The sequence below is a fragment of the Anneissia japonica genome, unplaced genomic scaffold, assembly GCF_011630105.1.
Source record: "Anneissia japonica isolate Jap-2015-1 unplaced genomic scaffold, ASM1163010v1 scaffold287806_len661372_cov189, whole genome shotgun sequence".
NCBI classification, from domain to species: domain Eukaryota; kingdom Metazoa; phylum Echinodermata; class Crinoidea; order Comatulida; family Comatulidae; genus Anneissia; species Anneissia japonica.
The window spans coordinates 509,608-537,044 of NW_022743067.1; the positions used below are offsets into that span (position 1 = coordinate 509,608).

Below are 27,437 nucleotides of genomic sequence, written 5' to 3' on the forward strand. Positions count from 1 at the left end.
AGATGTGTATAAGAGTATAGTATCACCCTCATAATCTAAAGAAGACATAAGGTATTTGGAGATTTTTTTTTATCGCTTTCCTACTTTAAATATTTAAAAATTCCAACGAATATCTGAAGTATAGTGACTATCTTATGAAGACTTATAACGGACCTATCAACATGTCAGTCAAACTTCAAGTTAACTGACCAATCACAGCAGGGCCATTGGCTTGCCTCACAAACGCAATTGTGTCCCCCACAAACGCACGTATCTGGTACGTCTACGCTGTCGTTTTTTTGTTGGACAGTGCTCCAATATCCAAGAGGAGAGTCACCGGAAAGGTCCATTACTTAAAGAATCGATTACCATGGTGATTAGTGTTGATCATTTTAAAAGAACACTATGTTCTTGGGAATTGAAAGACATTTACCCATTTATTTAAGATAGAATCGAAGAGTAATATGGATCAATCAACACAACGGATTTAATCCACTTGGCGACGTCATAATATGACAACATAACATTGGCAAATATTACCTATATTTCTAAATACGTTTATGAATTAGCTTTTAAATTTGACAACTAGGATCGCAAGAATTAGGTTAAAACGGGCGATAAGTATTTAACGGAATTGGAACAACAATCTAAACGCCCCGGTTCGACATTGAGAAGTAGGCTAAGAACTCGTTGGTGGTAAAAGAACTTCAAATAGAGAATATTATATATATTTAACCGCTTATGCTGACTTTTCCTTTGGCATCCATCTTCTATTGTTTTCGATCTAGATTAGAGAGAATGACAGCAATCGATGCAGACCTAGGCCTAATCCATCTACACCACTATAACCTTGATGATAACTATCTAGAAAATAACTTATATTAGTCTTCATTAAATCTAAAGAAATGCTACTATATTTGAGAAATTCATGGTGCATTAGACCAAGTTATAATCAAATCGCAGGGGAAATGATAATTTACTAACATTTATTGTGCTGAAATTCATTAATGATGTAGATGGATGAAATAATATTTCAAATATCGAAGCATACCTAATGCATGTACACCACTACAACCTTGATGCTAACTATCTAGAAAATAACTTATATATTAGCATTCATTAAATCTGAAGAAATGTTACTAAATTGGAGGTGTTCAGAATGCATTAGACCAAGTACAATCAAATCTCAAGGGAAATTATAATTTACGAACATTTAACGGAGATTTTCTAATAGTCGATTTAATTAATAAGTCTTATTGTCCAACGTGTCAATTGGATGGGAGTGTCTGATAACATATTAAACCAAGTGATCCGAAAGTTGTCACAACATTGAACATGATTTCACCTCTACTTCTTGCGTTTGACAGGCAGCACTAAACTTAAAATAACTTAAATGTCAGATAAAGAACGCATTCTTTTAATTATTTGCAGAAATATGCCTGTTGCTGTTTAAATAATAGTAGTTACAGTAGCAACTATGTTTATAGAAACAACATGTCTATAACAATCTTTTCGTTTACTATGCCTAACTATTGTAGATAATACAGTAATGGTATAATACTATTACTTTATTACGCCATTACTGTATTATCTACAGTAATGGTATAATGGTATAATACTAATAAAAGAATTGTAATATAGGTAAATGTAAAGGTAGGAGAATAACCTAAAACCCGCAGCTTCATTGTGTCATTCATGAAATTTATTTAAAAAACATCCCCGGTCAACTAAATGTTCATAGTTATAATTATAACTTGTACAACAATATAATTTTATTACGTTTAAGAATTAATGTGATTTCCTACTTTTGGTCTTTATAGCAGTGTCGGTAGCCTTTGCGTATTATCAGATATACAAGGATAATTCAAACCGTCCTTGGTTGAAGATAGACAACACATTGTACAATAATTCCAACATTATCAATTCGATATCAGTATCAATTACATATAAATGTAAAACGACATGCTTAATGCTGACTATTTATAACGCTTTACATTTTGTAGTCTATTATATTCACTACGGTACCTACTTATATTAATCTGTAGTTTACGAATGCATAATATTACTGTAGCTTAACAGTGGTATTCTTAAGCTTAATCTATCAGCTTTTAAATACGTCTAAATAATTCTGCAGTTATTCAATTCAAATAAGATGTGTATTTTGTCTTACCTTCTACATAAAACGTACGAAATATTTTCTGTTGATGAGGCATCTTGAATCAATGCTTTCTATTTCCTCGGCGGTTAAAAATATTATTAAATGGTTATATAGGCCTATGTTGGAAGATTTTTGTACAACTATAAGCTTTTCCTTAATCATTGAAACTCCGGTACATGAAGGTAATGTTGATCGTCAACAAAATATCATAGTTGTAGGCCAGTCTTGTAATCTTACTAACAAATGCAACACTTATTTTTCCTGATCAATGAACTTTCAGTAAGCGATTTGAAAGCTATATAAGAAATAGTTATAATAAGCTGCGCATTAGAAACAGGGTTGTGTCCGCCTCTTTTCGTAAGTAATCATAGGCAATTACATAGACAATTGGCCTAGCTGCAACGAGGGCTCTCCTTAAAGGGACTGATGGAAATGCAGAGTGTCTGTAATATACATTTTTTTTATATTAGTGTTTAAAACAAATCGAATGAATTTACTATGTCCACTTAACTTGATGTTATATTTTAAGCAATGTAATCCATTAAGTAAATTGCAAATCATAAAATCAAAATGAATATGGTTCGATTTAAGAAATCTCATAGAGAATTTTAATACTGTATATGTAATTGGGTGCCTTAAACACGCAACTTATTAATTGACTCGACGAATAGCATTAGGAAATATGTCTGCAGATCTGATGTATTGATTCAAAGGTAAAAAGTCTAACAAAACATATTTATATTTTTTAACTTTTTATATTGAACTAGTATAATGGAATATAATTTCAAAAATAGGCTATTCACATGGTGGTGTAATTTGCGTATAATATGGTATTTGGTAAAACCTTTAACTGGAATCGCTTAAAAAAATATATCTTACATAAAAACGAATAATATCAATGTTTCCATCATTGGTGTTTTTGAAAAAGTAAATTTCAAAGGCAGGATCCGGTCATGGCAACAATGAACATCGTATTTTAACAGCCTAATTGGAGACAGTATTCCCAGCGCTCTTACTGACGTCATAGCGAGAGTAATGCAAATTAAACGAACATCAGCCCATTTGAACATATCTCACTATTGTTATTTTTTTTCCATGCTGAAAAGACAGTAAGGCTGTTTGATCACACCATTTGAAATAAGGTATTAATATATCGGCAGTGACATATAGGCCGATTTTTTTTTATTGGTCTAGACAGGGCGAGATGACAATAAATGATTAACGCGGGAACATATTTTACGAAATTATATATAACACACGAGGTGTATTACAACTACGTCATTTTGGTTTGTGTTTAACGTGAAATGTAAGGCTGGAAGCTAAGCTCTCAGTCCACACTTTCAAGATTTTACGTGACAAATTAGTGTAATGTGCCCATATATGGCATGATGATGTCCAAATATGTGTATATGTCTGTTGGACAATACAGATGCGCGCAGTGTTGAAAAATGAAAACTACGCGATGATATGCCGTTGTCGTGTCGTAATCCTGTCTAGTGTTAATGTGGCTTACATCACATTTTTGGACAAAGCTTTTACGCCAGGCATAACTAACGCCAGGCGTGCGTTATTAGGTAATAGGTAGTTTTCGACGCACGACGTTAACCTTAACGTTAACGGATGACGTCATAATTTATTCATCTTGCGTTGCGGAGTACGTTAATTTCAGGATTTTACGTGCTCGACGTACGTTATAGCGAGATGTTTACGCAACACGATTAAATTAACGCGTCTTTTATTATCTGTTTGTACCTAGGCTGTTTGTGCCTGGTCAAGTTGTAACCTGGGTTCGGCAATCATTGATGCATGGTTGTCGTAACTCAGGGGCGTACGGTAAGCTTGTTTTTCATAGAATCGCTACACAGTCGCTACAGCATTTTCACTGCAATCATTGCACTGCGTAGCTGTCCCCAACGCAATCGGGAACGCTCTCTGATTCCACTGACCAATCAACCGCGCCAAAGGAGCCGGTGATAGCGTGAGCATTGGCATGGTGGAGGCTGAGGAGTGTGATATGTGAAGAGACGTGATGAAAACGTTGTGAGGCCCACTTCGATGATTTACAGACTTTGTACTGAGAAAATCTTGAAATTGTTAAGCTTTTATAGCCAGGTATAAAGAATATTTGGACGGTATTATTTATGCCTATGTTATTGTTAAAACAAAATATTTTCTAGATTTAATTTTGAAATTGAAAGTTCAATATCGAGCGTAAGCAATTAATTATAATGAATTTCAGTACTCAAGTGTTTTGGCTCAAAACAGATAACATTATGACACAGAGCAAATCATTATGACACAGAGTTATAATCAAAGAATAAACCGATGGTGTGTTCTATTGCTTAAGAGGATCTGTTCCCTCTTGAGAGAAAAATGGCGTCAGTTTATCCAGATAATTATTCAAGGAATAGAGTTTTAATTTCTCATGTTCATACTTAATAGTTCGTTGTCTTGTCCATTTTACTTACATATTACCCACAGTAGGCCTATAGTGAGGCTAATTATGACATTGTACTCTTCAGTGGAAATGGGTTTCATCGCCGGACGTAGCAGCTGAACAGATGCTGGTTACTATGCACAATATCAATTCTTGTCGTGACGTGTATTTGGATTGGAAATATTCGTATTTATATTATTTATTTGATAATTATATTATTTATATATTCGGTTTTAAGCCTACAGCAGGCCTAATACGTGACGTCATAATCAAAATTCTGTTCAGCGAGGCATAATGGAGTCTGCTCAAATAACGTTCTTCTCAGAGCAAACTTTACATGCAGCAGAAAATTTATGGCTACCGGTACCTTTTTCTCTTGCCAATACCGACTCTTTGGAAATTTATTGAAATCAAGAAAAACTTTTCAACTGCGTATTATTATTATTATTAAAGTTGATATATTTTATAGTTTTAAATAAGAAATTCTATCTGTTATGTAAAAATTCGAGAGCATTAGCATTTTATCACAGAGTGTAGGCCTATATTTCAGTATTCCAGGCTGGCAAAGATAGTTGTGAATGTTTTTATATATATACTTAAATATATATATATATATATATATACTGTCTCTTATACACATCTAGATGTGTATAAGAGACAGATATATGTGTGTGAAATTGAAAAAGTGATTAAAGTCTATTAGTTGTCCGCACCCATGCCTTTCCACTCGACTTGAGTGAGCCGATGGGCCTAGTTCTTAAAAAAATTACGATATTGTTTTTATGTTGCTCTACTTTTCAGATTACTGTACATGTACTGTCATCGTGTGCTTCTTTCAAGTCAGCACGTGTTTTTTAAAGAGCATACCAGTTATTCTTTATATCATAATACATAAAATGACAATTAATCTCGTTTATCCCGGTTATAAGGACTGACAGCCTTTGTATTACCGCGACCCTCGACGCGGTACTCGACAATCAAAATGCGTTTTAATTCACTATGAATGCGATTTTAATATACTGAAATTTTAATAGTTTCAGTCAGTTTGACGTGTGATCAAATGACAACGAGATAGCAAAATTACGGATATGAACTTTGTACAAAATATTTATCTAATAGGGAAAAAGCTGGACATTGACCAATAGGGCAGACCACTCCATGTCCATAATATAGGTGAAGTTTCGACGTTTGAAATATGCCCATAATGATCAATATAAGAAGCACCAATTTCCTTTCATTACGTTTTAGATTGAGTTGAGTGAATAAATATCCAGCGGCGATAATTTTAGAAGTACTGCAATTCGTAAAGATAATATTAATAATCCACCAGGCGAAGCTTCAAAGAGTTGCACCGTTGAAAAAAATGTATCAAAACAAAAGCTTTATTGATAAATGAAAATCCCACCTCATGAGATCGTAGTGAAACTCTTACTAACAGTAAGATAGGCGTTATAATAAATCTTGCTACTTCTAAAAAGAATTAGAATAAAAAAGATCCGAGTAGGGGTTGAGCCCACCATATTCTGTTTACAAAACAGACACCGGCCTTACCACTTAGCCGCCGAACCGAAACATCTATTTACTTATTCTTTTAAAAATGTTCGTAAATCCAGGTAATAGTTTGCGTCAAGATATGAAAAGTTAATTGGTGAGACATAACAATGGCATAATATGATCAAATTCAAACATTTTCCTACTACAAAAAAATCACATAAAAAAAGGCCCGAGTGGGGGTTGAACCCACGATCTTCTGTTTACGAGACAGACGCCTTACCACTTGGCCACCGAGCCGAATCACTCACCTATCGGTCTGTTTAATAAATGTTCGTGTTAATCCAATAAATTCAATACTTTACATTAGATTATGAAAAGCCAACGGCAGAGACATAACGATGGTATAAATTGTTCAAAGTTCAATTCCTAATAATTTGATTCTCTTTCTATTAATAAGTTTTAAAACGATGCCTTTATATGTATTCAGTAACTTGTAATTTTCATTTTGGTTTTCCAAGTTATTATTTTTCTGTTTTCATTTTAGTTCCAGTCTCTATCATAGTTTTTAATTTCCTTTTTAGTCACTTTTGAATTGTACATACATTTTTGCTATATTTATTTACCAGGGCGTACTTGGAAATCAGTGCCAGTCACTGAATGGTTACACCCTGATTAATTAAATACCGTACTCGTGCGAATAAGCGCCCGTGCGCTTAAAATATTATTTTTTTGGACTTTCTGAGGGCGCTTATTTAAACGGGGCGCTTATGAAAACTGAGGGGCGCTTATGGAAATAGATGAAAATCGAGGGGTTCTTATGGGAAATTATTAAATTCAAGAGGCACTTTTTGAATGAAAAGGACATTACGAATGGTGGTTAGGCGGAAAAGATAATCCTCCAGAGAACATGGCCCATGACAAGAAAGCGTAAATATTTACATAACAGCAAAATAGCAGATGCAATTAGTGGTGGTGGGTAGTGGTTAGCTTGTTGGCCATCGACCGATTGAGATTAGCAGGATGGCAGGATCATTGTATTTTTTTCTTGAAAACTCAGATGAGAATGTGTTAAAGGTCGGAAAAAGAAAAAAGAGGAGTAGGACTAGGTATAGACAAATATGTAAAAAGTGTAAAGTTGGAAATATGCTGTCTGTCCAGGGATCGGAGCTCTCATCTGTCCAAGAGAAATATCCTCATTTTGATATTGACCTAAAAAAGAATGTGTTTCCCTCTGCAGCTCAAATCATGCCAACAACCACAGTCCAGGATTGATTGGATTATTAACTTGCTAAAAAGAAAATCTTATGATATTATTGACGGGGCGCTTATTCAAATTAGAAGGGGGCGTTTATTCAAACGGGGCGCTTAAGGAAATTTTTTTCACGTTAGGAAGGGCGGTTATTCGAGAGGGGCGCTTATTCGCGCGAGTACGGTATGTCCGCAATAACAGGGGCAAGTATGTCCGCGCCGAATTTAAGAAGTTCTCCTATCATGTCTTCGTCGGCCGCTCTGTTATTGTTTAGTTGTTTTAAACTTCGTTTAATCTCCTCTTCTTTGATTTCATTTTTAAGTGGTCAAGCGTTTCCCTCAAATGGATTAACAGATATGTCATTTTCGTCATGGAATTTACGTTTGAAGTGTTCACGTAATGCTTCATTTACTTTATCTACGTTCTCGATCTATTTTCCGTTGCCATCAAGAATCATTGGGTTTTCATATGGTTTCCGATTAAACTCTCGAACTGCTTGAAATATTCTAGCACTCTCATTAGTTTGGTTGATTCTAGAACTTATTTCATCGAGTTCTTGGTTTCGTATGTCTGTCACTTGCTTTTTAATTTTATGTAGCGCGTTATTTCTTTCCTTTTTTAAAGCTATTCTTTTATTACAGTTTTTAATTTGTAGGCGTGTTCTATTTGTTTCACTGATAGAAGTTGTATTTCTTGATCAAATATTCTGTTGTATCTTTTTACGAATTGTTTGATGTCAATTGAATGCTCAGCGGCGGTTTTAATGCTTTCTTTTATATTGTTCCATGCTTCACCGGTTGATTAGGAATGCTGTCTGTACTTGCTACGTTGAGACTTTCTATTAGTTTTTCCTTGTATAATCTAATGAAATCTTCGCTATTTGTTGGTTTTTCACATGCAAATAAGTTGTTTTGTTGTTTGAGTCGTTGTTGTTTGATTCGATGCCATGAATGGTAAAAGCTAGTAATCACAATGATCGGTATAAGTCAATGTCCCTGTATGATCTTGAGTTTCTGTTGCTACAAATAATAATTATAGGCCCAGTCGATTTGATTATAGATAGTATATAAATGTCCGTCGCTGCGTTTCCTTTGTTGTGAGAATGCTGTAATGTGTCTAGCGGGATGTTTAAATGCTTGACCGGTATTATTTCTAATTCCTCTCGAATGCTGTCCTAGACAGTTTTCTCTACCTTGATATTTACCTACTTTCGCATTAAAGTCGCCGCAGATAATCAGGTTGCCTCTAATCCATCTCGTGTGAACGAAGAAGCCATTCCCCTAATGCCTGAACCCAGCTCCCAGATTAATGAAGCGTCCCCGCGTATGCCCTCGTTGATCGGCTTCTCGGTTTTTGTTTCCGGTAGGCAGGCTACATCGACGTTATAGTTGATGATATCTTGTGCTAACTGATTACGCTTAATTTCATTATTTAGTCCCCTGACGTTAAATGTACTAATAGGGCGCGCCTATTAAATATATGTTCCTTCACCATTTGAGTGTAACAATTGCTGCAAAACCCTAAACATGAGCGAAAACATAAAACTTAAAAGGCCGAGGGCCCAGAGCGGCGTCACTCACTCAGCCAATTTAAATTAATTTATATATTAAAAATGAATTACTTGAAACTAAAATTAAATAACTTGATTACTTAAATTGATTGATATATTAAAAATGAATTACGTTTATATTGGTTAAACAATTAATTAACACTTGGCGCCTCATAGTAAACTTTTAGCCATTATTATTATAGACATAACCTTGAACGAAGAAGCCATTCCCGTAATAATAATAATAATAATAATGTTATATTTATATAGCGCATAATGCCGGAGCTTCTATGCGCTTCACATAAACAGAAAAATAGGAAAAAAAAAAAAACCCAAAAAACTAAAACACGAAATAACCTAAAACTAACCAAGACCGCCAAGAAAGTGAAAAACCATCACCACCTGAACCCAGCTCCCAGATTAATGAAGCGTCCCCGCGTATGCCCTCGTTGATCGGCTTCTCGGTTTTTGTTTCCGGTAGGCAGGCTACATCGACGTTATAGTTGATAATATCTTGTGCTAACTGATTACGCTTAATTTCATTATTTAGTCCCCGGACGTTAAATGTACTAATAGTGCCGCGCCTATTAAATATATGTTCCTTCACCATTTGAGTGTAACAATTGCTGCAAAACCCTAGACATGAGCGAAAACATAAAACTTAAAAGGCCGATTTAAATTAATTGATATATTAAAAATGAATTACTTGAAACTAAAATTAAATAACTTGATTACTTAAATTGACTGATATATTAAAATGAATTACGTTTATATTGGTTAAACAATTAATTAACACTTGGCGCCTCATAGTAAACTTTTAGCCATTATTATTATAGACATAACCTTTGCAAAATGTAACCTAATTTATAAAAACGTGGATCTATTATTTAATGGTTATTCTTGTCTTTCAAAATTACCGTTTAATAAAATATCTAATTAGGTATATCGACGGAGATTATCCTAAATCTGTTTGTTATGTACAAACTTCCACTACTTTGCTTGCCGGTTGAAATATTATTATTACAAATTATTTGGTTTATATAGGCCCTATTTGGGCTTTCTATGTCGATATTAGCACAATTTTAAATACAAAATCGACATGCAAAATATGGTTTCAAAAAGGGTCACAATACGAAATACTCATTCAAATCATCAAGACCAAGAATCATCACGTCCAAGTACAAACTTTCAAAGAATGCTATACTGGAAGGCCAAATTAGAAAATGTCATAGACATACGGAAATCCCAACTAGAAAAGATATAAAAGGTCCACTAGCGATTAAATAATTGGTTGATTCTGTAGCTGAGATATAATTAATATTATTTAGTTAAGTTAGACCGGGGATCACAAACAGAATATAAACGACTCCCTTGAATAAACACCCCCACCCAAACAAAAACCTTCTCAACAATAAACGTGTTTATTCTAATACATACGGTATTAATGATACTCTTCTCCTGTTACATTTCGTACTACATAATGAAGCATTTCTTCGGAAATCTTGCCTTGTCGTTTAAGATGCTATACAGAAGGTGCATCCCAATTGACGCTATTTAACGTGTGTGTGCGTCAAATTGTATGACAGACGCTATAATATACGAAGGATCTGTGGTTATATTGACATAACGGAGTGCGAAATAAATTGCCTCCAGTAATCGGATTCGACCTTCCACAAACGAAAGCTTCAATGGCCCATTTGGTTAAGGCGTCTGCATTGACAGCAGAATGTTCCAGGTGTTCGAATCCCGGTTTGGGAATTTTTTTCCGTTTAACATTTTATGTATAGGCCTATGTAAAGCATTGTCGCAAGACGATTTAGAGTTTATCTATTTTTCTTTTACAGTTTATATTATATAAACAAACAGGTTAATAATAATTAACAGTGCTCGAACACTAATCTTCTATACTTCTATTCCTAAAATTAGGAATTATATAAATATTGTTTGATATTATAGGCTCCTGTATGTTGTTAACATTTATTTGGTAAACTCGAAGTGATTCTAGTAGGCTTACTGAAATTCTTAAATGCATGTCTAGTTGTCGGGGTTTTCTGATAAATCATACGGTACGCCAGTCAATGAGAGAAGGTAAAATTTAATGTTGTATCACATCAATGCCACCGCTAATCAACTCAGCACTTAATAACGAATGTTCACGCATCGTATCGATTTTCTTGCGCGCGTTAATACAATTTTAATACACCACGATAACATCAATTGCATTGTCTCGCTTATTACTCTATATCTTCTATTTACATTATCACTTAATTTTTAATAATTCAATATGGCAGAATAATGGATCAACTGAAAATGCTTAATGTGAATAAGCCTACTTGAATACAGAAGTTATTGAAAATGTTAATATAATACTACCACAACTATTAATAAAAACCATTGCCACAGCCACTACCATACTAAACTACCACAACCATTACCACAACCATTGCCACAGCCACTGTCATTACCACAATCACAACCATTGCCACAGCCACTACCACAACCATTGCAACAGCCACTGCGACAACTATTACCACAACCATTGCCACAGCCACTGTCATTACCACAACCATTACCACACAATCACTACTACAACCATTGCCACTACCACAACCACTGTTCTTTTTTAATCATCTGTTTCAATAATAGATGCTAGACCTATATCATTTCGCCTATTATAATTAGGCCTAACCCAGACATTTGATGTACATTTACTTAAAAGCAACAAAGTTCAAGTTGCTGTAAGCGTTGTTTCATGTTATGGAATACCAATTCCATTTGTTGTTAGTATAATATATCAACATGCAAGAATCGATCAAACACACCGACAGACTTTCAAAGCCTTTGTGGTTACTCTTTAATATTCGCTGTTTCCTTTTTCTCCAAATGTATAGGTTGATAGCTATTATATTCGCCCAGTGTGTGTTACACGAGGCATGAGATTGTTTGCAGTTCAGACATTTGCATTAACAATAAACTTCTAGTAGTACTGTCAATGTTATAGCATGCAATACCAAAAGATTGTTAATTAACTGTTAAATGTCAACTTCATATTCAAAAAAGTACAACTGAAACAGGCAACATTAAGTAAATGAGCCACGGACGACTACGCCGTTCGCGGGAGCAAGACACTATAAAATGATAATGTGAATGAAATACGGTCATGACTATAGCTTGTTGGTAATTAATTCCAACACAGTCGATCCAATAAATAAAAAAAAAAAAAATAAAAAAAATTAAGCGTCAGTTGGCCTCTTTTTCTTGATCGTCCCAACACCTCTTAAGCCCTGTCTAGACTATCAAATTATATTTGACAAAACATGGGACATGCCTAAATATGGCCATGATGACATCACAGCATGTGACCATATACAGGCATATAATAATAATAATAATAATAATAATAATAATAATAATAATAATAATAATAATAATAATAATTCCACAATTCTATTCATAGCGCATTCCGCAAAAAAAAGCCTAATGCACTTTACAAAAAGAAAAGATAACAAGCAGTAAATAATTTTGACTAAACTAAAGCAGTTCAGAAAAAGCATTTGCGCTATCGGTATAAGTATCCAGAACAGGGCTCCACCCACCGATGTCGAAAACAACGTCGCTGTCACACACGGGTGCACGCACGCATGCACTCCGTTAGGCAGCTTCCACCTCAGAATAAGCCCTCGACTCTACTACCGTGCACTGCAAAAGATAACGACGTTGTCTCGAGTAAGGAACGGGTGGGTCCCAGCTCTGAACACCCCACAAAGGATAGCACATGCATCATTAACCACCCCAGATGAAATAAGGGAAAAAATATCATGCATATTCACAGCGTTTTTAAACAGAAATGTATGCCCATATATAGGCATACAATAGAGTTTTGTCACAGAAATTTGAGTCTGGACAGAGCTTTAAAAATATACTTGGATTTGTAGTACTAGTTTTGTGTAGATTCAATATGATTGACATACCCTCTGGATAGGCAACTATTACTGAAGTCTATTTTACATAATTTTCCATTTATGTCAGAAAATATCACATATTAAAGCAACGATATATTTTGGTTAAAAACTACACAAAAATCACTATATTTGCCTATATTATGTGCCTTGAGCACCTTGGGTGGAGATGTGCGCTTTATAAATCTTCTATTATTATTATTATTATTTATTATTTATTATTATTTATTATTATTATTATTATTATTATTATTATTATTATTATTATTATTATTATTATTATTATTATTATTATGATGATGATGATGATGATGATGATGCAAGTAATCGTCTTCCCACGGACAAGTCTTCTGTAGTTATTTTTGAGAGCGCAGGGCAGCACTGAATCGGTATTTATTATATTATTTTCGATCTCCAAAAATTTTTTCTGGACAAAAAATATTCTGACAAATGACTCCGAACATAATACGTTTATTGAGCCTGTAGAACAAACTACGAACGACATAATACCTGACAGGCCATGGTTCTCGCCCCGTGTAAATATAAACTGGTTTTCATAATATCGCTTCACTGTTGCTATTTCAAAGTCCTCGGTTAAATGCTTGTTTGATTTAACCGACCAATCGGCGTCACGAAATCTCCGGGACAGCTTGTAGTGTTTTCATGGAGATTAGGCTTTAAACGAATAGGCGTTCTCTAACATACACGCGGCCTTTTTTTATTTTTTTATTGTTTCATCTTCAGGTACAATATTTCTGTCGCTCCGTTATGGAAGCAAAGCTCTTGCGTTGCATTATTAACGGAGCTTGAAATATTTCGCACATTTTGAAAAGTAAACAAATGCATTCACTGGTAGAAATTTTTAATAATAATAATAATTATTATTTTATTATCTCCCTTATTATAAACCTCTGCCCTCATCTTTATCCTTATCACCTTTATCCTTCTTATCATCATTACTATTAGATCATTTACGATATTTTTCATTTTCTAAGGCACAAACAAACCAACCATTAGTATGAAGTGCTAAATACCCAAAACAACATGCCAATACAGGTACATTCATAATACAATAATAATAATATAATGATGATGATGATGATGATGATGATGATGATGATGATGATGATGATGATGATGATGATGATGATAATAATAATAATAATATAATATAGCAAATCCCCTCAAAATAGATTTTGTGGAACTGGATTATGGCATGCCAATTGTTCTTCCTAGAAACTACCGTCATCTACCAATTCAATAACCGAGTTGACAGACATTTATTTTGTTAAAATTTTATAATAGTTCGGGCAAACAATACATAAAGAACATACATGAAAACATTTTTTTTTCAATCACCAAGCGCATAGAGGCTTTTTCGCATGATGCGCTATACAAATCCAACTATTATTTATTATTAACAACAACAACTACTGCCATGGCCTAGTAAAGACCAAGTAGTGCTAACTTATAGTATAGGCCTTCACAAAATTTCAGACAAACATTCAGTTCGTCCGGACCAACCACCCATATGCTGCTTTTGAAGGGGAGTTTTATAAATTATTTATACAGAAATTAATATTTTAACATTTACATGAATTTATACCAATAAAAACTAACACTGCTACTATAATTAAATACTGCTACCATAACTAACTAGGCCTGCTGCTCCTACATTATAACTGCTAATGCTACCATAAAAAAACTAATTGCAGATACTACAGTATAACTATTTATTACTGCTACCTGCTGCTAATATAACAAACTGCTTCTATTACTAAATGCTTCCAGGGGAGGATCCAGAAAATGGTGCTTTTTTTGGGTCTGGTGTTCTTGTGAAATAATTGCTGTGTGGGTGGATATTCAGATACATTAATCTCTGTCTCTTATACACATCTAGATGTGTATAAGAGGGAGTACCCCCTGTGCCCACCTACTGGATCCGCCCCTGGTTTCTGCTGCTAATACTGCTGTTACTACTAACTGCTACTGCAGCTTCGACTATCTGCTGCTGCTACTACTACTTTTAATCCTACTACTATAACTAAGCATAATACTACTGCTGCTACTACTACTAATGTTTAAGTCTTTAGTTGAGTAAACCGCATTTTCATATCACTTCAAATCAGTGATGATGTATTTCCGCTAAGCCGTTTAATTCCTCATCTATCATAATTTTAGATACATGCTTCATTACATCACTTCATATTGCATGAGTCAGTATTTTATCCTAAATCCGATAAGAACTCAGGAAATTTACAAATATTGTAGGTGAAGACGATGTTAAATTATTCAGAAGAACTATGAATTCATAATGAAACAAGAAATTTGTGTAAACATTCACAACATTTTATCGCAAATACACGTATTCTCTTCTGATTTCCTTATTAGTCATTTCAATTACGTTAATTATAAACAGCATTTTAACTCTGCAGACAGCTATTAACAAAGCAATCCATAGATGAATTGCTTTACACCACTTATGAATACAACATGTATACATTTCGTATAATTAAAAAACATTCGAACATGTAGGCGCTAACGGAACATTAGGAAAATGTGTTAGTCAACAGAAGACGATGTAAGTATAGAGAAGTACGTATTTAGGCATGGGGCTAATAATATAAACATGTGTTTATGTTGATATTCAAGAACATTTAAAACAAAATCGACTTTCCTAGATAGCGCCTTCTCACTTTCCACAATATTGACAATTCCTTCATAAAGTTTGTAGAGTATCTTCTCCTATCCCGTAAGTTGTCAGTTCCTTGCTGTTGTACAGTGGCGTTAGTATAGGAGGGCGTGTTCCTTCTCTCACCTCCTAATGGAATTTGCTGGGCAACAACTTGCACTCAATCTTAACTCATAACACATTAGAACTAGCACCACCCTACTTAACCTCCACCCCCTCCATCAGCCCAACCCTCAAGTCAATAGGGAGTTTTCGATTTGTGCGACGACGCAACGCTAGAACGAAATCACTCATGCGTGACCGTCCTACCTGGCGTCCTACTTTCTCTGCATACATAGATTTGGCCAAATTGCGTTCCAGAATCTGCTCGACGAGGTGACCTTAACGTTCTCGCATGCGCCGATGACTTTTAGTGACGTCATTACGTTCTATGTCCTACCGTCTCGTGCAATCGAAAGTTCCTTAATATGGGCCTCTCCGCAAAAGCCCACCTATTGGATATAGTAGCTTAGGTCCCAAAAAACAATAGCGTAAATATACGTAAAACAGTACGTTTGAGGGGCAACACGTGTTTGCTGGACAGGCACATATTCCTGGCACTCTTCTGATTGGTCCAGTGGATTGACACTTTGGAATGGTCCATTCCCAGATAAACCACTGCTGTTGTATGACCACTCTAAAATTGTGGGTTATGACAAGAGTGTCTTAAGATGTTACACACTGCACAAATGGTGCTTTTTTTGGGTCTGGTGTTCTTGTGAAATAATTGCTGTGTGGGTGGATATTCAGATACATTAATCTACAGAAATATAAATTATATACCTTATTACACCTCTCCATGCAAAAATAGTACTGATTTGGCTGTTGGTGCTGTGGCAACCATTATAACTCGTTACATATTAATCTTTAGAGGTAATTTATCTATCACTCTGACTAGATGAATATAAGATGCATACAATTAACTCATATAGTAATATCACCTCCAACATGATGATTAGAAGTTCCATTTTGTGTTGAATTATATTCATTTTGATAATCATCATAAGTGGTAAGAGGTTGGCACAAGCATATTGGACTTGGTACAAATTGGTTGTAAATGAAATTGTGCTTTGCAAAAGGCATCAATTTAATATAAAATTGGCACGGTACAAAATATGACAGGATACTGTTTTTAAAGTTTAATGTGTAGCCCTACATCTCGATATGTATGCTGTTGTTATATTATTTGTTTTAGGTGATATCTAATATAATATTTAAAACATAAATTTACAGAACTAAATAATGTACGAGTGTGCTCTATATTTCTTAATACATGCAATGATACTATATATATTTTTATATCATTAATCAACATTCTCATTCATTTTCATTTTAAATATTAGACAAATCAATTTAAACTAAAAATAAATATAAATATCGTCTGGTAATATCGCAATCACTGTATATCCATGATTCCATTCTGTTTTGCTCCACCAGTGGGGCTTTGGGCAATATTAGTAATAGATAAAATTGCTTGAGGATTTCTATAGAATTTACCAGACAGAGATTGTATATTTTTAAACACCATCACTAAAGCCGTGTTTTACATTGAAAGATATTTGATCGTGAAGACAAAGATTAACTTTACCTTGGGCAATCCCATTGCCGTTCCAACTTTGGATTTAAATACGAATTATGTTTTACCAAGCAACGACATACAAGTAGGATTTTACGCATAGTGGTCCATCTAATTGCGTATACTTTGTGGTAGTTGCACGCACACAGAAAGATTTACCGAATCGCTTTCTCCACTTTAACTTCTCCGTTCACGAAAACGCCTGTAATTCATCCTGGGCAACATTTACTTGGATAAACATTATGGTGGCCTGGGTAAGGTAACAAAAGAAAATATTAAGCAGGCTGTTCATACTTACAGAAGTTCAATCTTTGCTGGGCTTTAGAAATATTCCTTTGTAGATTAAGTGCATCAAAAATGTGTAAAACACCAGTAGATTTGTCTCTTATAATGAAAACCAAGCAGTGATTTTGTAAGTTTGTGCAAATACCTTATAAATTGTGGCATTAAACGCAGATAGTAGATTCTACTCAACATCAATGTTGTGTTCAGGAAAGTAATGATTTTGAATCTCTTTTGTGCCCATCTGTACTGCCCAGTCATTAAATACATTGAGAACTCCACAATACAGGCTTGTAGCATTCGGAGCCGGTTCCTTCAACCAGACCGCGATTGTCTGTCATGACGTCACACTTCTGTACTCTATGCAATTTCATATTTGTATGCACATAGGTTATCACTAAAATACATACCATAAAGTTTCATATCTATAAATTATTATACTATTTTATTTCAGCCAGTTTACATATGCGACCCTTTACCAGTGAGTTCAATCTGATCTATGATACTTTGTATCACTTCTCTTGTTGTTGCTTGTCCACCAAGATCCGGTGTGTGGTTCTGGAAATAAAAGAAATGGATCTCTAATTAAGGAATTCTTAATGTATATAACTAATAAAAAAATAATTGAATTTGATTAATTGATGGGAAGAAAATGGATAAGTAATAAAGAAGTCAAATGAAAATAACACACAAAAGGAAATATATTCAAAATGAAAAATGGAAAAAATATTTTTGAAATATAAATCAATATGGGATAAAAATTTGATAATAGCCGTTAAAAATCATCTGGTAAAAGGCACATAATCTATGTTAATCTAATTTCCCCCTATGTCTTGACTTACCTGGTAGGATGTTGTGGAATTAAATATATTTGCATGAAGGGGATGGGGGAGGGTGGGGTGTATTAAATGGCACTGCAGCACACTTGAAAAACAACAAAAGGAGAGGAGGGGGTTGTATATTGGGCAAGGTTTGTGGAGGGGGTTGTATTTAGGCAAGATTTGTGAATATGGATCCAATAACCAGGGATAATAACACTACAAGTGCTTCGACACACAGCATTCAGATTGTTAAGGGAGCTCATAAATACCAAACAACATTATAATTTATTAAAAGTAAAACAGTAGCTTGGTGGTTTACATCTTTGAAATCAAGAGATCTTTGATGCACAACCTTTAGAATGTTAAAGGTGCTTACAAATGTCAGATAATGTTATATTATAATTTATTAAAGCAGTAGCTTGGTGTTTACACCCTTGAAATAAAGATAATCTAGGTTATTTAGCGTATGGCCTTCAGAATGTTCAAGACAATTAATAAATGCCAAATATTATTAAAAGTTAAGTTAAAAGTGGTCATTTTGGTGGTTACATGCTTGCAATCATATGACACTGGGTTCAAATTCAAATTATTATTTCTCATGACTAGAAATACACACACTAAGCCTTGTGTTGAGGATTAATTTTTATAGAACATCACTTTATAATTTAAGAGAGTCTCTGAATATCAACTACCCTTCTGAACTTTGTGAGAATGTCTGCCTTGAGAACTACTGCTGTGAATATGTGCGCTTTATAAATCTTATTATTATTATTATTATAAATATGGTACAAAATAATGTATGATTTTTTTAGATGTACATTAACTTACATTTCATAAATATGGTACAAATAACAATTTATTACTTTTAGTTGTAAATATTTACTATCTAAATATATATCTCTGGTACAAATAGAAATATATCAGTACAACCTGAATAATCATTTAAATGGATTATACTAACCTCCTTCTTTGTGAGCGTCTCCATGACAGAATTTCTAATGAGGGCAGCATGCTGGTTGAGGTTTAGATGGTCCAGCATCTGACAGCTGGCCAGAAGCATTGCAGTTGGGTTGGCCATGTTAAGACCAGCTATGGTCTTCCCTGTGTTTCTGGTGGCCTAACAGAATAGATAATATGACAATAATAATATAAATAATATCTATTAATCTTGAGATCAAGAATTTGATGATCTATGTTGTTACATTTTTCCAGACCATTAAGTTTTAAATCCCAGATGTTTATTGAGGATCTCTGTTTTGCAATGTATCCACAGACTTTGAAATAAGTGTAATTATAATATAGATAGATAATAATTTCTTATTTTATAAGTATATCCAGAAAAAGGCACATAGTTTTATGCATAGAGTGGAAAATATGTAAAATGGACTTGTGAGGTATACTGTAGAGTAGATTTTAAACAGATTTTAACCTGTTGGTAAAGTGGCAATGGTTATTTAAGTATGTGGTAGATAGTAAAGATAGTAATAAGCCTAACATAAAGAACTTTGTTTAATATCATTTATACAATCCTATGCATTACAATTGGCCTGCCACTAAACTTAGATGAAGGGATGCGCTGGCGACGTCATTACAAATACAGTCGAGACCGTCTACGTAACTAGCATGCACATCAGTTTTAAAATTATAGAATACTGATAAAATTTTCCTTTGATAATAGAGTTGTATAGGACAACATGATGTAACAGATAAAAAAGCAATGATCTTACCGTTTCAAACACAGAATATCTGTCGCCTAAATTCTGTCCAGGAACGATTCCTGGGCCCCCAACAAGTCCAGCTCCAATATTGCCGACTATGTTTCCGTAAAGGTTTGGCATCACCATGACATCAAACTGACTTGGATTGGATACCATCTAGTAAAAACAGAAAATAACAACAGCAACATCAATTGTTAATTGATAAATATGAAAATCATTTTGCCATTCAAGTAATTTATATTACCATTTTGGGTATTTAGATTTTTGAAAAAGTATATCATGTCATCTTTTTGTAATCCAGGCACTCACGGTGTTGTGCAACAGTCATATGCCCATCGGCCTATGAATCCTACTTTGCTTCTTGTGAATGTTTTGTGTGCGCATCGTAGCGTTGCGTTCTCCATCGCATCGGCCCCATGACTATCAGATGCAGTGAGTGCTAAGCTTGGCAAATAGAAAGTCATTTTATGTTTGCACTTTTGAACCAATCAGATTCCCAGGAGAGCTATGAATGTAGTAATAATTGATAGTACCTGCATACAGCAATTGTCCACGATCATGTCTTCAAACTCAATATCTGGATTCGCAGAGGCAACATCTCGACACGTCTGCAAAAACAACCCATCTCCAAGCTTCCTGGTAACAAAAAGAAGTTCAAATTGCACTGTTAGAGTAACAAATAGAATGCTCACTGCTGAGAAAAACCGAAAGTACATCCAGTTTTAAGAGTGCAACGAAAGATAAAATTCAATGGCCGGTAATCTTAGACCAAAGAAATACAAAATGTGAGTGCACACTGCAGTCAACACAGAACCAAAAAAACTATTATGCAATAAATAACAAATGAACACTGAAAATGAAACATAGGCCTATATGAAGATAAGTTTAAATAATTAAATTTTATGAATACACTACATCAAAGAGTATATGTAGTTTTGTTTATTATAAAAATATAAGAAGTTTGAATAATTAAATTTTATGAATCACTACATCAAAGAGTACATGTAGTTTTTTTAATTATAAAAATATGACAAAAAGTTTAAATAATTAAATTTCATGAATACACTACACTAAAATGTACAATAGTTTTTTTTTATTATAAAAATGGAAAAAAAGAAATTACAAAATGTTAATATAATTGATTGTAGTGTAGTTCTAGCTTGGTGGTTAAGGTGCTTGCCTTCCAATTTCAGGGGCATGGGTTCAAACCCTGTAGTAAGTAGGATTTTCACACAACTGAAAACACCTTTAGCCTCATTATGAGACTTACTGTAGATTAAGCCTGGTTTTCATAAAAATCACTACAGGCTATCGCCGACTCCTTTGGCGATGTTGATTGGTCAGTTGAATCAAGGAGCTTTTACGATTGCGTCACGGACAGCTATGCAGTGCAAGGATTGAAGTGAAAACGCTGTAGTGACTGTGTAGCGATTGTATGGAAACCAAGCTGTATAAGCATAATTTAACTCTGTGGGAGTACATTGACTTGATATGGAACAGGTTCCAAGAATAATACATCATACAGTAGGTATCGAGTCTGGTTAATTTAGCAAAGATAAAAACATCTTTTATTAATATATCACCAGGTTATCAGTTCTGATCATTCTGATCAGTTGCTTAAGACAGACTACTCACATAATATTTGCTTTGTGGACTGCGGTAACCTTCTTCCTTCCGTTGCTTCTCGCATAATCAAAAGCATATTCAGCTATTCGTTTTGATTTGGCATGAGTAATTATCTTTAAACTTTCTACAACACCATCAACATTCTGAAACAGATTTAACACAAATGTTACCAACATATGCAATGCTTTGATAAGGTTTCATTTTTCTAAGGATAGACTACATAACACCATTGGAAGTACAAGCTAGAAGCCAGGTGGCAAGGGAAAAATGTTCTTGTCAGACAAATGTAGACTGCAGACTGTAGGCCATGAGGTTATGGGGGGAGGGGGGTGGTGGTCATGAGATTAGGTTTTTATTGTCCTAAGGATAAGGATAGACTACATAGCACTAGAGTAAGTACAAGCTAGAAGCCAAGTGAATAGGGAAAAATTTCCCTGCCGGACAAACATACCACACACTGTAGGCCACAAGGTTGTGGGGGGGGGGGGGTGTCATGAAATTAGGTTTCATTGTTGCAAAGGATGAACTACATAGCACAAGTGGAATTTTAAGCCAGAAGCCAGGCGGAGAGAGGGAAATTTCCCTGTCGAACAAACAGACTGTATGCCAAATGAGCTTGTGAAGAGGTGGGGGCTTTTTTAATCTATAAATTTAACACTGGTTTAGCAGCCATAACAGATATATTCAATTTGTAATGGAAATAAATTAGAAACTGTATATTATTAAAACAAAGTAATTTAAATTTAAAACAGTTACCAATCAGCATAGGCAGTAAAATGTGAGTAGCGTTTCATTAAAATATTTATAGTAAATTCACAAAATAGCCACCTGGGAAAAGATGTCATTCAGAAGGTGATAAAATTGGGTGAAATATTAAATGCAAAATAGAGTGTGTTAGGACTATCAAATTTTATGTGACAAATGTGTGTGATGTGCCCATATATGGGCATAATGATGTCACATTAAACCCAAATATGGGCATATCACCATTATTTGTCACATAAAAGTTGATAGTATGGGCAAAACTTTAGCATATATTAATTGCTACTAAAAATGGTAAGTAATTCCTAATTAATTCTCAGCTTGAATATGTACATAGTTATTTATTAAAGTACTCAGATAAAATATGTACACCTACAGCCTAGTAAACATTTGTACTCAGGCTTGTAATTACTTACTTCATGCTCTAGACTTGAATATTCTCCTTCAGTGTTTTCCCGGATGACAACAATATCAATATCATCATGCCTTGTTTTAATCCCCGGGTAGCTCTTACAATGAATAACATTTGCAAACAGATCCAAGTTTTTCCTTAAAATAAACAAGAATAATCATTGTACAATAAATATATATGAGTCCTGGTGGAGGATGATTTTTCTTATTATTATCAATGGTGAGATTAATTAAATTTTTAATTTTATCAATATACATTTGGAAAAAACTAAGGAATCTAAGCATAAAAATTGTATTTCCAAAAGAAACATGAAACGAGCAACCTAAATCAGTCATTATATTAAAGAATGTAAAAATACTATTTTAAATTTATATTTATCTAAGAAATTTAGTGGCAGATCAAGGAACTTGAAATAAAGTGGGCCCATAGTTGGCTGAGGTAAGAAGACTTAAATTTAAATATATAGTTTCGTGTTTTCTCAATTTTCCCTATAATTTTGAACAATTCAGAGGGGGGGGGGGCAGGGCTGGCTGCCCCAACCCCCAATGAATCCACAGCTGAAACTTCAACTCATACATTAGGTTCCTTATCAACTAGAAGCCCCAAATCTATAACAATTGTAAGCAGGCATATATTTAGACATGCACTGCCTTACAGCCAATCACAAGATCAATTTCTCAGAATGATTCCATTTTCAAAAGGCATATAGGGAAATAAATGCAGACTCGTGCTAATTATCACATAACACAAGACAACCACTTTAAATTACTTCACTTATATCTATTTGTCAACTTTGCGTAGCATTACGGGTATGTTAATAAAAAAAATCATATACAGTAAATCTATTTTGTGCTATGCTTTACAACAGCCAAATTGCCAAAATATCTCATTGAGAAATGGATTAAAACACAAAAACATCACAATTGCTCAACAAACCTAAGAGTAACATTATCTGACTTGTCATTAATTTGAAGTGTGTCCAGGTTGGTGTGGACGTTGCCTTTGAGTGCTACTCCGTTTCTTTTCACTGCTATTATTGCCTGCTCTACCGATTCAGCATCTTCTCTTTCACCGCTCAAAAGAAACTCTTCAAAGTCTATTGGCGCCCCAGCATACCTTAAAGTTAAGTACAAATTACACAAATGAACAAACTATCTTATTTATACATGTGAGCAAATTGTCACGTTTTTGGATTGAACGGAGATGTGTAGGCCTGGAAAAAGGTTGCAAAAATATTAAAGTTAAAAATTAAAATAGAGAAAAAAAAAAAATGATTTCTGTCTCACCTGAATACATCTTTGACGTGTACCATGAGTTCTGGACCAATTCCATCACCAGGAATAAGAGTCACTGTGTGTCTACCACCATACTTTGCTGCAGTGGGCTGTAACAACAATTGAACCAATAAAAATAATGCTTGTTTGTGTAAAGCAATTGCCTCTTGGGAAAATACAAAGACCGCTGTATGATGTAAAAGTGGATGGAAAGAAGAACAGACTGACCATTATGCTAATGGATATAAGACAGTGAAGAAATAAGCAAGTGACTGACTACATTTAAAATGTACATATAAAAAATAAATTTTTCATGCAACAGTGTAAGATTCACAATATATAATAAACACAAAAATCAGAATTATGCCAGCTACCTACAGTATCTGTGCCATTTTCATACAGTATACACATTTAGAAGTGAAGCGGTACTTAAATGGATGTAGGGTGCCTCATACATTGAAACCAATAAAACCAGGAGGAGGAGCAATAAAATCCATCCTTGAGAGAACAATCTCAAACATTGCAAGGTCACAGTTCATTCGAAGCTTTTTCTGTCGTACACTGTAATTTAAGAATTAGATAGTTGGGTAACCATCAGGTATACACTGTACATATAGGTATAGTGTGACCTGACAGGGAGATGGGAGACTCTGCCCCTACGATGAGCTTCTGGAACCTTCTGACATGGGAGGGGAGTACCCGACAGGGTACGACCTGGGGTTACAGGTAATTAATTAACATAATAAAATTTAACAATAAAAAAATAAAACATAAAATAAAATAAATATATGAATAAATGTGGAGCACTCCTTTCAAACAAGATCTCTCTCATGTTAATGCATGGCAATGTTATGTCAACTGATGCATATTAGTCAATGATGGCCATATGTTTTATTTTATGAAAGAAAGCAGCTATGAAGACAAGAAACAATCGTAATACAATTTTAGTAACTAAAAAAATTACTATACAGTATCTAACAACAATATTTATAATTATAAAACAATAAATGATATACAGTATGTTATAAAATACACAATTAAAACAAGTTTGCATGTGAAGAATATTAATAGTAAACAAAACTTTTGACTAGATCTTAAAACATACATGCATCGATTGAAAATACAGTACAGTAATTCAATGGATGCATTCAAATCAACATAATGCAGTGTCATAAAGCAGAAATTCTTAAAAATAAGCCATGCAGTTCCCTAAATAAAGTGTCACTTATACTGTATTGTCAAAATTAACATAATACTAAAATGAATTTAATGTTCAGAATACTGCCCTTACTGTATTTTTTTTTTAAGAATAATAATTAAAAATATAAAAAAAAATAAACTAATAAATAAATACAAATTTAAAAAATAATATGCTACAAAAACATGCTGAATGCTGTTAATATCAAATTACGAAGTTAAAGTAAAACGTGCAGCTTAGTACAGTATACAAGAGTAGGACCGGCAAATATTAGTAACCGTAAATGCTATAAACTACACATACAGTAAGAAGTTTGTAAGTAATTACAGAGTAATATCTTGTTTAATTTCATGCATTATTTATAAGAAGATTTGAAAATTCATACCAAAGATTTATGAATATCTTCCTGTAAACCGTAATAAAAAGAGTGACAAATGGGAGACATGTTAAAAATGCAAGTAATAGAGGTATTTAAATTTGAAAAGATATATCATATTTAGACACATTCACACAGCAAACTATTAATACTGTTATTAAACTTGATGCTAAGAATTTTATAAAAACATAGGAGGCAAAGACAAGCCAAACCAGTTATTATACAGTGTTAAACAGTAAAATGAATGTTATAAAATGGCGAAAGAATCATTTAAATCCAATGTTCAAATGCTTAAATAACATTATTTGAGAAATCAGCCTTCAAAGTTCATGATTTTGGGGGATTTTTATGCAGAGACCATCACCAAATCATTAAAAAAAATGTTGTTTAGATATAAGGCGGCTTAGTTTAGTGCAATAGAATAGATTTTGAAAATGTTGACATTCAAACATGTTTTGGCCATTTTCTTAAAACACAATTTGTGAGGAGTGACTGGTTTTATTGCAAAAGGCTGACAAAATTAATCCAACAAGTACTGTACTTATAGTATTGCAATTTTCAAGTCAAGTCAGTTCTTTTGTAATACAGTACAAATAATTGTTTGCCTTTTTGTTAAAAGTAAACAAATAACCTTCTATTTAAAGACAGTCCACCTTCACACAATATTGTTAAAAGTCATTTGAAGATTAAATATTAAGATGTATAGTTACCATAGTTGATGCACATCTTTTCTGACCAAAGCACACCGATACAACATTGGGCAAGTTCCCCTGAAATTCAATCATAGTTTTTTTTACACTGGAATGCTTGAAATATAAAATGACCCACAACAGGTAGAATAAAATTTTTTGCTCAGCAAGTTTTCAGTTGGGGTATGCAAGTTGGGGCAGGCAGCAGGGAGGGGGAATGTGCGCCTCCAACGCTCTTGTAGTAGATACCATTGGCATTGAGTACTTCTACTGTACTAGCCTAGGGCCAGGCTAGACCTAGTTGAGCAGGCCTATGCCTAGCCTAGTAGGCCCTCTAGTTGGGCCTCTCATCTGGCATCTACTAGCTAGGCTACAGCCTACCACTATTATTATTAACTAACTAGGCCTAGGCCTTCTAGGCTAGGCCCTAGGGGGTGTGCAAAAGTGCATCCGTTACTCATTAGCGCCGCAGTTGGGTAGTGCCTAATTAGCCTACTTCCTAGGCTAGCCTAGGGTAGCCTCACTGGTGATAGGCCTAGGTCTAGGCCCTATACTATTCCGTACGGGGTACGACTGTTGTTTTAGGCCTCTACGCTAGCCTACTACTATAGGCCTAGGCCTAGGTCTGGCTAGCCTAACCGGCCTAGGTCTAGCTAGGGCCTAGGCCTAGCCAAGCCTAGCCTCCTAGGGCCCTAGGCCCTATATATTTTTACCTCAGAACAGAACACTTAATAATACAACGATTTATAAATAAGTCTGTGTAATACTATATCCATGAAATAGTAATTTACATACCTTATTAATACAAGAGAGATAATTTAAATGCCGATAAACATTGAATATTGACTTCTTAGCGAACATTCTGCAGCGCGTAGCCATTTTAAGGTCAAAGTTTATAAAGGTAAAAATACGACAATGTTTATTTTGCGGTCCAGAGCTGTAAAACAAGGAAGTCTGCGGTCTTGAGCAGGTCTTCCACCTGAGCTGATAAAATCGGTCCGGACAGGACTAAATTTTGGCTTAGCCAAAATCTGTCCGCCTACGCCTGCTACAGTGCTAGACGAGTTTGTAGGTGACATACACTAGAATCATTTTTGTTTGGACCGTATACTAACGTTCCTTGCTGGTGTGGGTTATAATAATAATA

The 27,437-nt window shown here is 34.4% G+C and overlaps 2 protein-coding genes and 1 non-coding gene across 6 annotated transcripts in view; all 3 read right to left on the bottom strand.

The window, feature by feature from the left end:
* The window catches only part of LOC117119346, a 17,726-nt gene extending 15,442 nt beyond the window's left edge, over positions 1-2,284 (bottom strand). For both annotated transcript variants that reach the window (XM_033264136.1, XM_033264135.1), the window contains exon 1: positions 2,150-2,284. In XM_033264136.1, coding sequence (XP_033120027.1) covers positions 2,150-2,192 — 43 coding nt within the window. In that variant the 5' untranslated portion in view covers positions 2,193-2,284. The remainder of the gene's footprint in view (positions 1-2,149) is intronic.
* A 4,009-nt stretch (positions 2,285-6,293) lies between these two features.
* Trnat-cgu lies at positions 6,294-6,365 on the bottom strand. Its single transcript has one exon. It is a non-coding gene; the product is annotated as a tRNA-Thr (tRNA).
* A 10,254-nt stretch (positions 6,366-16,619) lies between these two features.
* LOC117119342 (isocitrate dehydrogenase [NAD] subunit gamma, mitochondrial-like) lies at positions 16,620-27,202 on the bottom strand. 3 transcript variants are annotated; one of them, XR_004447170.1, is made up of 12 exons: positions 27,086-27,202; positions 26,312-26,371; positions 25,611-25,631; positions 24,040-24,137; positions 23,690-23,869; positions 22,758-22,890; positions 21,589-21,722; positions 20,487-20,589; positions 19,963-20,109; positions 19,197-19,352; positions 17,563-17,972; positions 16,620-17,382 (listed from the first exon to the last, which is right to left on the bottom strand). XR_004447170.1 is itself a non-coding variant. In XM_033264129.1 (11 exons), exons 1-11 carry the CDS (start codon positions 27,167-27,169, stop codon positions 17,874-17,876), a joined length of 1,215 nt encoding a protein of 404 aa, XP_033120020.1. In that variant the 5' UTR covers positions 27,170-27,202; the 3' UTR covers positions 16,620-17,873. The 3 variants fall into 3 exon arrangements, 2 of the variants coding, with proteins under 2 accessions (XP_033120020.1, XP_033120021.1); XM_033264129.1 differs by having other exon boundaries at positions 16,620-17,972; XM_033264130.1 differs by lacking the exon at positions 25,611-25,631 and having other exon boundaries at positions 16,620-17,972.
* Positions 27,203-27,437: the final 235 nt, after the last annotated feature.

Excerpts from the sequence above, each read along its gene's own strand:
- LOC117119342 (XM_033264129.1), bottom strand. The coding sequence starts at position 27,169 with ATGGCTACGCGCTGCAGAATGTTCGCTAAGAAGTCAATATTCAATGTT. Across the intron at positions 24,138-25,610 it reads AAGATATTCATAAATCTTTG|CCCACTGCAGCAAAGTATGG; the intron begins GTATGAATTTTC and ends TTGTTGTTACAG. Across the intron at positions 22,891-23,689 it reads TCAGATAATGTTACTCTTAG|GAAAAACTTGGATCTGTTTG; the intron begins GTTTGTTGAGCA and ends GTTTATTTTAAG.